Genomic DNA, 12548 nt, shown 5'->3' with positions numbered 1-12548 from the left:
TATATATATTATATTTAAAAAAAAAAAATTGTGTACCAGGAAAGCTCCATGCAATAGAATATTTTTAGGAATTTTAAGTTTCTCTGTTAGGTGTAATGAACAGGGTTTGTAAGGAGCCATGCTTACCCACTTATTTACTCCTGGATAGTTGTGTTCTGGGTCATATAGGTTCTGGTGCAGCTGGTATTCTTTGCTGAACTGGGCTGTGTCTGGTGTATTCTCCAAACAACCATCACCTGTTACAATAAATGCTCAGAGGAATAAGGAAGGAAATAATAAATACATCATATAACTTCAACCAACATTCACTGTCTCTTACTTATTTGAAAGAATAGTATAACTTTACACTATAATGAGGCCAGGGATATAACTGATTGAACACCTGCAGCTGTTCATTAGGTCAGAACATACAGAATAGTGGATGTAATTACAGGAGGAATACATTTAGCTACGTATTGAGTCATTTTACAACTGCTTCTACTGTCCTTTGAGAGACTTGAAAACTTCCTTCAGACTTAGGACCTATGGTTCTGACTGCATTTGGCCTATGTGTAAAGCAAACCCCAGGAGCAATGACACCGAAGGTACTCAGTTATACAGATATGGAAGAAGCAGTGGATCAGAGCTTGCCTTTAACCCATTGTTTCTAGGTTTCTCACTAAGAAACTATAGGTACCTGCTTTTCATTGTTTATGGAGGTTGCAGGTAGACACTGATAAAAGGTCAGTGTATCATTCTTACACTTAGCATATTTGCCCTAAGATGGGCAGTTTGTGGAGAATTGCAAGCTTTTTTTAGAATACCCTTTTAGGGTGGTACAGTGCCTCTTCCACGCAGAAATAATTTTTGGTAACTTATTTTTCTCACTGTGCCCTTGGCAAAAAAAGTTAACAGCCAGGCAGGTCCCTAATGACTAGTGCTCATTCTCATTTACTCATAGACTAATGGACGCCACTTAATGAGCATGAGAGGAGGCAATCAGCTAGACAGAATAGGTGGAACAGGTAGATGCCAAACCTAGAAAATGTTAATATTTTCCAGTGTATATGCATTTTTTTTACTCTAAATGGATTCCATTCCCACAGAACAACACTCTGTCAGTAAACGTGTGTGGATTGTTTAACGTTACCTCTAATGAAGGACAACAAATATAAATGTGAGCTTGTTCTTTATAGTGACTCTGTTTAAGAGTAAAACATTTTTGAATTTGTAATAAATACTTATATCCAAAGAAGCTTACCAGTCTTTCCAACAGGGCATGGGTTGGGAGGGTTTGGATATCCTTTATCTTCTCGGAAATCTTTAGGAATGTTGTCCCCTGTAAGTTCAGCTACAATATTGGGGATGTTGCCATATGGTCCCAAGTGCTGAAGGCCCTCATGAGCACCACCTAAGAATGGGAACAGAAAGCACATGCAAATGGTGAAAGAATAAACAGAACGTACAGTGCAAATACATTGAACCTTTCATTATTCTCAGTCTTGGGGAGCTAGGCAGTCTGAAACAACAAATGTTGCAAAAAAGACAAATGGATATGACAATTTTGTCCCATGAGGCAAACAGCAAATCCTGGTAGTCATGCTCTGCTTAGTTTGCTCTATTGCAAACTGAGAATGAAAATATACATATTACAAATCACCTGCAGTATTCACTGGTTTTAGTCATGGAAACTATCTGGGTATTTTGCATACGTCTCTGGGACATTTTTAGCCACAACTCTTATGAACTCCATTTCAAGACTTTCTAATATGGCCCTTATCAAAGTTGTGTTTCCATAGCTCATTTGGAGGGACTGTCCCTCTTTTGGTACCAAATCCCTCTGTCCTTCTTTCCTCCTCAGTTATTCCTGTTTTTGGTCTAATCTACTATAAAAATGTATAAGTTTACCATACAAAATCTTTAACCCAACGTTTAAATTATTTTTCTTCAAAAAGCCAGAATAAAAAGCAAAAAAGTACTTGGTTTAATCCACCATTTTATGCATATTAATCCCTCATGGGTGTGTCCTTTGCCTACACACTTTATGGTAAAGAGTGTCCCGCTTTCCCATCACAGAAAAATGGAGGGTATACATTACAATCTCCTTACAAGAAGCTGCACACTATATTTTACATCTATGAGCAATATATAGACCAATTGCATGCACAACAGTGAAACATGGAACTCTTTCAGTTGTGTACTTCCCTGGCAGAATTAAAGGTTCCCATCCAGTCTTGTGGCAACTATGGATCTGTAACACCCAGTATTCTACAAGTCAGCACAGTAGAACAGTTCCAGGAAGACTAGAAATAGTGATTTCTACAAACCACATACAATAAAGAGACTTCTGTATTTACCACATAAGCAAATCAGCAAGGCAAACATTAAACTTGGAAAAGCACAAACTTGCTCATGATATCCCGATTCAGGATGTTGTTATCTCCTTCTGTATTTTCATATTACAGTAAAGGCCTGTATCACCAGGCTTTGGGTTTGCATTAATGGAATGAATTGGACACCAATTTGACACCAGCTTCTCAGATTATTCAGAATTCATTGACAGGTGCATTTGGCCTGCAGTTCACCATCTTTTGTCTTGCATTTGATCTGTTTCAAGTGAGTTTTGCATTCCCATAGACTTCTATGGGAATACTAAACCCATTTGAAGTGAGCAAAAGATAATTGAAGGGTGTTGAGCAGAAAAGAATCAGCTTGTGAGATACTTGTTAGTTACTGTTCAGTTACCTAAGAGTTACTGCTAAAAATGAGCAATATCAGGGAACGCGTTAAAGAAATTAAAACACTGCTATTGCATTCTAGCACAAGCAGGCTTTACTAAAATCACAAGTTACTTTAATATGACTTCTCTGTAGTTCACTACATCTACAGCACACACACAGCACCTCACAGGATTAGAAGGAGGGTCCACATTTGGCAAACATACTAAATGCCCTGTTTGAATTACAGATAGCCTTCAATTCTATATATAAATGATAAGAAAATATAAAGCAGCAAAATTATATGAAAACGTCATCAAAAGTACCTTTAGGTAACGTTACAAGAATAAGAGCTCATTAAAAGCTATAGAGTTCCCCTGTAAGCTGCGGGAAAATGCCCTAGTTGATCACTAGTTGATCACTCATTCTAAATATACAAGTTCTCATTCTTGTACAGAGACTTTTGAATCACTCATTCGAAACAAGTATGCTGATCAGGAGTTCTGACATTACTCTGACTGTACCCTGACTTTCCTGAGCGGAAAGCTTGTTCCCGGTCAGTGTTCTTAGAAAGCGCTGAAGCCAAGAGGCAGTCAGACAACTAGCATATTAAGAAGAAGACTGCTTTTGTCAGTGTAGGTTTCCTTTAACTGAGATCTTTTATACAACTATCTGAAACAAGAACAGTATGCGTATATTATGACATTGCTGCCAATTGCACATAAAAATGGCTCCCTATTTTAGCTGCTTAAATTTAAGAGTCACAGACCAATGCCTGGACTATATATAATAATTTTTACAAAGACTACAGCAAACAGGCAGCACCTGACAAAGGAGTCTGTCTGTGAGTGATCATTATGGCTGTACATGGGATAAAGTGTCAGGATTCCATAAATAGAAAAGCAACAGCCTCCTTGTATGAGCGATGCTCACTGATCAATATTCAGCGCGCCACTTGTAAGCAGTTTGTTCTACCATGTGTCACTCCTGATACATGGCCCCCCACCCATTCACACATCACAGACCCTGTGGCACCGTGAGCTGCCCATAAAGAAAACAGAGGTACTTAGCAGGCTCCAGGGTGCTAACACATATCCAGTTAAAGATTAACCAAGTGACAGCATTCCTTCCACTGAGAAAAAAACATCTCTCTGCCTCTGTAGCTTGGATACAAGACACCATGGCTAAACTCAGACTATTCTAGCTGTACCTGAGAGTTTATTGCATTGCCTGTCTTTACAACATGCATATAGTATGTAAATATCTTAGGGGATGTGTTCAGTAAATGTACGCTAAATCAAGCTGCCTTTAACATATTTATTTCAAACATATATACCCATCTTTAATTGTTTCCTTTTTATTCAGTGTCAAGGAATGGCTAAACAGGAAGGGGGAGCAGTTTGCAAACTAAACTATTATAAAGCTCATATTTACTTTTACTATCAACTGCTGACTTAGAGCAGTGGAAAATTTATGGAAAAAAGCGCAGAACGGAATGTGTGGATGTGATCTTTCATCAACTGTCGCTTTGGAAGCTATTTACTAACAACAGTGTGAAAGACAGTGAAGTTCTGTAAGCCATGGCATCAATTAGAAATATGATAGGCTGGTGACTAATTAAGCAGAATGCAAAGATCAGTTATCTAAAAAATTCTAATGTCCTCAAAACGAGACAGACAGAATAAACCTATCACGGGATGTGGGCATGAAAGGGGCCCAAAGGTGTTATTTTTCCTCAATATGTACAAGATCATATTTTTATAAAAGGAGACTTACAACATCACTTTGTCATACTGGAAATAAGCGATGTCAAGGGTACCTGCTGAGATGTATTTAAGTCTATAAAGTGCAATTTAGCACCCCCCCCCCGCCTGGCATACTGTACCATTAAAATAATGAGTTGTCCTACATGAGTCATGGTTTGTCTCTGTGGAAGAGAAGGAAGGGGGTCATGCACATTTCTGCACCCCTTGCATCTCTGTTACAAATTAAACATGTCTGTTGCTATTGCAGACCATATACTTGTTAAACCTGTTATATACACAACACTATGTGGCAGTTGACAGAGAGAGTGACAAACTAAGCATGCTGGAAGGGTGATAGGGGATGCAAGGCTTTATATATTTTTGTATTTTCAAAATTTGTAATTCAGAACTACCTAAAATGACATGCAGTGGTAAAAAAATGCCATGCAAGAATGCCAAAGCTGAAAGGACTGGACTAAGCCAGTCGTTCCCAACCTTTTTGAAATTTATGACACATTAGATGACACTTTTGAATCAGTGGTGTAACAACTGGGGGGGAGGTCGACGGTGCGGCTGCTCGGGCACAGAGATGAGGGATGAGGGGGGGCCAGATGAGGGATGAGGGGGGGGCCGCCCGCCCACCGGGCAGTGACAAGCGGGCAGGCCGGGAGGCAGACCTACACAGGCAAATAATAGGGCTGCTCTGGGGCCTCAGCCGCGAGGACCCAGAGCAGCAGCCGCTGCCTCATACTGCAGAGATACCCGCCTCGACTCGGTAAGTGTTCCTGGCCGATTTTCCACACCCTTACCCCATTGTGTGTTTTTTTGTTTCAGCCTCCCCCCAGAGCTTCTCCTGACCATGAGTTGAAGACCAACCAGAAGGACAATGACAGTTTAGGTGATTACTGTACTTGCTATTATAGAACATTGAATAGAACATAGTTGAACTTGGAACTTCCAATGTCAACTATGTTTTATTTTATGTTTTATAATGGCATTTTATTACTAGTACTTTCAGGAGGTCAGAAATGATTACAGCCTAATATTATAGAGAATTAAAAGTCCCAGCATCCCCTCATTGTCCCTTGTACCCCCCACATATCACCGAGGAAACTACTGTAAGAGACTTTCATGCTGGGACTTGTAGTTCCCTAGGTGATATGCGGAAGTTGTACAAGGACAATGATGGCATGCAGGGACTTGTAGTTCCCTGGGTGATATGTGGTGTACAGGGACAATGAGGTCATGTTTGCTAACTTGTAGTTGGACTACAAGTCCCAGCATGCCCCCATTGTCCCTGTACAGCCTCAACATATCCTCCTGGGAACTACAAGTCCTAGCATGCCATCATTGTCCTTGTACAACGTTCCCCATATCACCTAGGGAACTACAAGTGCCCTCAATGTCCCTGTACACCTCCCTCATACCTCCTAGGAAATCACTAGTCCCAGCATGCCCTCATTGTCCATGTACACCCTCCCCCCCACACACACATATCACACAGGGAACTACAAGTCCCTGCATGCCCTCATTGCCCCTGTATACCCCCATGGTGGGGATCTGCTGCCTATAGGGGATATCTAGAAGGGTATAATGCCTATAGGGAGGGATGGACGGGATTAAGTATACACCAATACCACTATTGGTATCGGTGCAGATACTGGGCATTTTCACAAATACTTGTACAAATGCCTTATACTAACTGGTGATACCGGCCCTTTAAATGTTTTTAACAGATTCGGCTGCCGTAAGATCCTACACTTGCTGGGAACCTCACGGCAGCCTTGTGGGGACCCACAGTGCCTATTTACAATGCTGGCTGCACATCTCCTCCTCCTTCCTGCCACCTGCACCCACCCGCACAGCCCTGGCGAGACCAGCACAACAATGGTAGGATCCCACAGAGCCCTGGTCAGACCACGCACAGCTTTCTGAAACCCCACACAGCACTGGTGAGCAACACAGAGTATGTAGCTTCATATTATTCTGTATTGCTGTATAATGTATTGTTGGGATTTATAGTCCTCTATAGCCAGATGCCTTTCTCCATTGCTGTATAATGTATTGCTGGGATTTTTAGTCCTTTGTAGCCATGTGCCATTCTCCATTACTGTAAAATGCATTGCTGGGATTTGTAGTCCTCTATAGCCGGTTGCCATTCTGCATTGCTGTATAGTGTATTGCTGGGAACTGTAGTCCTCTATAGCTGGAGCCATTCTGCATTACTGTACAGTATAATGTATTGTGTATTGTATTGAATTATCCTTAGTACCAGAGGGACAGGATGGCAGACATCCCAACTTTCCCAGAGGTTCTGGGAGTCTCCCGCTATTAGATAGCGGCTCCCGGATACTCGGGAGAGAAACATATCCTTCCAGAAAGGTTTACTCTGCTCTATCTAGCAGAGTAAACCTTTCCCTGCTATCTGTTTTTTTTTTTAAATGACATCGGGGCCGCCAGTCGCCGTCAGTCAGAGAAAAATACAAAACACCAGCATGGGAACGAATAGCTAGGCTCCTATTGGCTATTGCAATGTGCAATAGCCAATAGCAGACTAGCTATTGCACCCACCCACTGCTGTTGTCAATCAGCAGAGGTGGACCTGAAGTTCTCCATCAAGTCTTCCTCTGCTGATTTACAGCAGCAGAGGGCGGGTGCAATAGCCAGCTTGCTATTGGCTATTGCAAATTGAGATAGCCAATAGAAGCTTAGCTATTCATTCCTATGCTGGTTTTGTTTTGATTTTTATTGTGACGGCAGCAACTAGCACGGAAATCAAAAATCAATAGCTTGTTTGCTACCTGCTCGGATGGGGGGGACGGACACCTCCCTATAATGAGAAGGGCACCTCCCTGAAATTACTTTTTTCAGGCTGGGATCCCTGTGATGGATGGATGGATGGGGTGGTATAATGGTTGTGGGGGTGCGCAAACTTTTGTTCTGCCCAGGGCGCCCGTAACTCTGGTAACGCCCCTGATTTTAATGTTCATGAAAGATAGCATTATAGCATCCAGTGTTTTGTAAGCTCTTGTATTCTACAATAGTACCCCAGCAAACCAATGTAAAATAAGATATTTTTTATATTTATGGAAAAAAAATCATATTTACATGTTTTGGAGGCCCAGGAAAACAAAGCATTAATCTCTACTCCCTGATTTCTGGCATACCTGGAAGTTGTGGTTCCCTTATATCACCTGTGGACCCTGTGCGTCACCTCAGCAATCCTGGAACACTAGGTCTTTACTAGAACATCTGGTGGTGCTGATGTTATGCCGTTTATGCCCAGAGTGCAAATTACAATGAGGGTAAAGTGACAGCCCTCAAGAAGGCATGCACACACTGGAGTGTTGGGGTTCCAGGTGAGTGATATGAGTTTCAAAGGGAGCAGGCAGACAACAAAAGCAGAAGTAGGAGGGTAAGACAGACTGGAGTAAACTGAGTCAAGCAGAACCAATTGCTCAGGCACATGCTTGGCATTCTGACATCATATTAAAGCCAACTAATGAGGTTAGCTGTGAGAACCTGGCGCATGGTCTTCCTACATTACAGAAGGTTGCTCGAGTGCAGAATTAATTCTATGAGCTCTGTGAGCTCAATGTGGTTGTGCACAGATTGTTGAACTGAAGCTAATTTACTTTTTGGTCTTCCTGGAATTTTCTCATGCACTGAAATGGGGCAACCAATAAGAATTCAGGAATTGAACAGCTTAACAGATGAATTAAATAGTTCCTTCGGAATCTCATAAATGCAGGAGGAACATAAGAAATATTGCAGACTGCTGTCTGCTGCATTGCTAGTTGAGGAACCATGGTGCTTAGGGTATAATAGCACACAACTATAAATAAAAAAACTATTTGTCCACCATCAAATACATCCTATAACCGTGATGCCAAATTATCCCTTTAGTTTCTGACACATGTAAATTATACCCAGGTTATAACTGACTGGATCTCTATGATACCTGGTTTTAATTAGTTCTACAGTATAATTTCCTGGTCTGTAATTAAAGGGATGACATATAAAATCACTATAGCAATGGTAGTACTGTTATTTTAACAGCAGGAATTGTCTGATAGGATCTACTTGTTGAAGACAAAAAAAGATTAATGTTTAAAATAATAAACAATATGCAATTATGTGCTTTGCCTATAATTAGAGATGGTAAAACCGCAAGCAGGTAACCTTGCCATAGACTACAGATGTTAGCTGGATCATGCATACATGCATGGTCTGATCAGATAACAAATCTTATATTCAACAAACCTGTGCATGAGCATGCAAGCTTCTACTGTTCAAACATGCATGTCTGTGTAGTGAGCAGAGAACCCTGATGCCATCCCTATCTCATGGGAACAATAATGAGCAGTCTGGGAAATGCAACCCAAATAAATATTTTTCCCCGCTAAGAATCAGCACTGGCAGTTCTTGGCATGAGACTTTGGGTCCTGAAAATATCTTAAAATAAATAGCTTTCCCCAAAAGTCTATTAATCCTAACTATAACCCTTAACTTGATCCTGACAATCAACCCTAAACTCACCTAGCCCCCAAAATGTTTATAATACCTATGATTGTTATGTATTCATTTAAATTAGTTCATCTATGTAACTGATGTATTTAGCTGTTGTGGATCACGGTGTGATTTTGTTAGTGAAGGTAAATAATTTATACATATCTATAGATATATGTACTGATATATCTATAGGTGTGTGTGTGTACAATCTTTGTAATGCATGAAGAAACGATTGCCAGATCACTATGGGTTAGCTAAAAAGACAGCACACCGGACAAAGCATGGTTTGAGACTTCATTGATCTCCTTAAACCCTTGTCCTCAGCCATCTGATAATGGATGGCTCACTGCTGTGGTGCCTCATTAACAGGCTTATTTCAGCATAGCTAATAGTGTTATGGTGCTTCACATGTGAAAAGGAGACTAGAACTAGACAGAAGACTGTGTAATAATAATATTTGATATCTCATATTTACATTGACTAAAAATGTTCACCTCGCTGGGTTCTTCATTTGATAATATTTTGTTTTGCGTATAAATTGGAACCATGGCCCCAGCCTATCTCTTATTCAGCAGCATGGAAGCTTCCAAAATACAGCTATACACTGTTCTCAAGTTTTCTGTAGGGGATATGTACACTGTAGACTGCCAACCAGGGCCATAACTACAGATCATGGGGCCCCATCTCAAAAATGTGATGTGGCCCCCCGATGACCTCTCTATGAGCTGTGAGTAACAATGCCAAGATCCCAAAGAGTCCTCTTGTGTATCTGAAGTTGTCTCTACACTGTAGACTTTACAGGGGATTAGAGTTGTCGTCAACTGCAACCAATCAACAACCTAATGGGGCCACCTTCCACCCCCAGGCCCCATAACAGCTGGCTGGGCTGCTATGGCTATAGTTGCGCCACTGCTGCCAACCAAAATTAATAAAACCACAGGTACTGGAAAACGGGTATCTGATAGAACCCAAATGATCGAGCCTCATGTGTTATAAATGTTCTCCAAGGCACACATTTATAAAGTAAGTTGAAGGTTTGGAACCCATTGAAACCCCTTTTAAAGCTGAGGTCGCTGTTTTTATTTTTCTGGAGGCTACAGATCAACTCTAATGGGAAGTGAATTGTCTTACTAGCTAGATAACTCTTGTCCATACTGACTTCTCAGTAATATGTATCTGCCCCCAGACCAGCCTGTAGTGGGGGGACCTGCTGGGCCCCTCCCACAGCTCTGCTATCGGCAGAGTTTGTAAAGGTAATGTGTGCACACAAAGTGTATTTACTGTATATCCTATGTATAGGCTATTGTGAAATATGTTTATTAAAAATTTTTTGCACATGGAGTTGAACTTCAAATAACACGTTTTAAATAGCGGTCTCTCCTTTAAACCAAAAAGAATGAAAACTGAGAGGAGAAAGGGACAGCGCGATTTGGCAGCAAAAGAGGGACAATCCCTATGAACATTTCCCTGTAATGTATTTTAAATCCTGCTAGTTCTGCAGTATAAACCTATTACAGGTATACTGGTTTTTGTATAGCTTATGTATAGCTTCCATATAGTTTCTGTATAGCTTATGAATCATTTACCGACTCTGCCTTCTCTGACAAATGGCTACGTGGGTTCTAGACTTTTCATAAATAGATAGGGCCTGGCGGGATCTCTGCCATATAATGCTCTTTGAGATCCATTATTATGAAGGTGCTGCATCGCCACCTTTTGTCCAGAGTCAAACACTGCAACCTGTACAATGCATATGATAACAGTTAATGAGATATTCATGCTGATCATATGCAAATGTTTCCCTGCGTGATGGTGAATAATACAAAGCAGACGGGGTCCTAGTCCTACGCATTTCATCAAAACACTATGTCATGTGAGAAGTGTATATATAAACCTTCCCTCCTATGTCTGCAATAATTTGCAGACCCCAGGAGATAAGAAGGGATCAGAGGGTCCCTCACGCATAGGATTCTTTAGTGTGGAGTCAAGGTCGCCTGGTTTCCAGGAATCCTATTCATCAGGTCCTCCTGATTTTAGCCTTTAGATCACAGCACAAAAAAAGAACATTACTGCCATCATTTAAAAGCTCAGAGTAGTTAAACATTCATGAGCTTCATAGATAGTTTTACAAAAGTAGTCTCCAGGAGCAATGAATGTAATAATCAAAACAAGATTATCTGTAGCATTTTTAGGTAATGTTTCTTTCACTTAAATGAAAAAAAATTTGTTCCAAACTTGATAGTTTTGTCTTATAAAAATTGTAATTGAATTGTAAAAAATTGAAACTCTTACTAGAGGCAATTTGTTACCTAAAAATGCTACAGATAATCTTGTTTTGATCTTGTCTGCCATAGGCATGGTGGCTTTTGTGTTCTTTTCAGGTATTAGACTACCTGAGACACACCTGATAGACCAAATATGTGGTCTGCCTAAAGCTATCTCTGTTCTAGAAAGCTAAAACTCTTGTAAGGTATGACAAGTAGTGACATCATCAATGAATATGTTAATATTAGGGTGTCATTAACAAGTGATCACTAGTGACATTATCAACATCGTGCTGTTGATGGACAATTAGTACAATTTTTTCGTAATTTTTTTTCTAGTTTTTAGGCAAATACTTTATTGAATTTTTACATTTTTCATATACAGTTATTTGTAAGCAATATACATAGACATTTATTACAGGCTGCCTCCATGTCAATCAAAATGCAATGAAATGTATGCTGGGCTTTCCCATTAGTGCAGCTACGTGATCTTCGCCTTCACAAAAAATGACCATCACATGACGTGCTGCTCTTCAAATGAGGACCAGGGAACCTTCCGAAACATAACTACAAACAAAGGCACAGAGCGCCCAATCCATGTGAAGAATCATTTTATGCAGTTGTACTATGGATCATTTAAAGTCACCTGTCCCTTTAAGAAAAAGTATCGGTAATTGGTATCGGCAAGTACATGCGGGGAAGTACTTGTACTTGGTCTTAAAAAAGTGGAATCGGGACATCCCTAATATATATATATAATCTACAGATTTATTTTCAGATAGACTTTTTTAAACATAAATGGATATATGTTTTTTTGCTTGCTATTTTGTCTTGTGGATGGCTTGTTACCCTAGGGATGCCATTAGAGGTGTAACCATTGCCCAGTGTCACATGTCAATCAGTTTATTGCTCTTGATAGAGTGATGTAATAAGGCTTCCTCCCCAAATCTGTTCTGCCAATTCTGACTGAGCTCGGCCAATTGATGTGTATCTCTAGCCAAAACATTTGTCTAGTGTTGGATGAAGCGCAGAAGGCTTAAGGCCGTGACACACTGCACGCAGAGCGAAGCAAAGCTATCCGGCACGGAGCTTTGCGTGCAGTGTGTGAGCTGAGTGTAGTCAGATGATTGACAGCACCTTCAGCCAATCGGCTCGTCCGTAACAACCTGCCAGCTGTCGCATCGTGACGTGCTGGTTTATACGCGCGAGCCAATTGGCTGAAGTTGAAATTGTTCATCTCGGCACGCTCAGCTCCGCGAGCTCTCGCAAGCTGAGCTGCCGAGCAGAAAATTACATGACACACTGCTCGCAAAGGCAGCGCGCCCCCGCTC

The 12548-nt window shown here is 40.8% G+C and overlaps 1 protein-coding gene across 1 annotated transcript in view; it reads right to left on the bottom strand.

Annotated features, from left to right (window-relative positions):
• Positions 1-12548, bottom strand: part of SCG5 (secretogranin V) — a 38564-nt gene that overhangs the window by 11487 nt on the left and 14529 nt on the right. The window contains exons 3-4 of the mRNA XM_018554196.1: positions 1241-1390; positions 127-236 (exon numbers count right to left, since the gene is read on the bottom strand). Of these exons, the coding sequence (XP_018409698.1) occupies positions 127-236; positions 1241-1390 (260 nt within the window). The remainder of the gene's footprint in view (positions 1-126; positions 237-1240; positions 1391-12548) is intronic.

Source organism: Nanorana parkeri, unplaced genomic scaffold (assembly GCF_000935625.1).
Source record: "Nanorana parkeri isolate BGI_ZX_2015 unplaced genomic scaffold, ASM93562v1 scaffold146, whole genome shotgun sequence".
Lineage (NCBI taxonomy): Eukaryota > Metazoa > Chordata > Amphibia > Anura > Dicroglossidae > Nanorana > Nanorana parkeri.
Note: the sequence above shows the minus strand (reverse complement) of the source record. Positions and strands in the feature narration are given on the sequence as shown.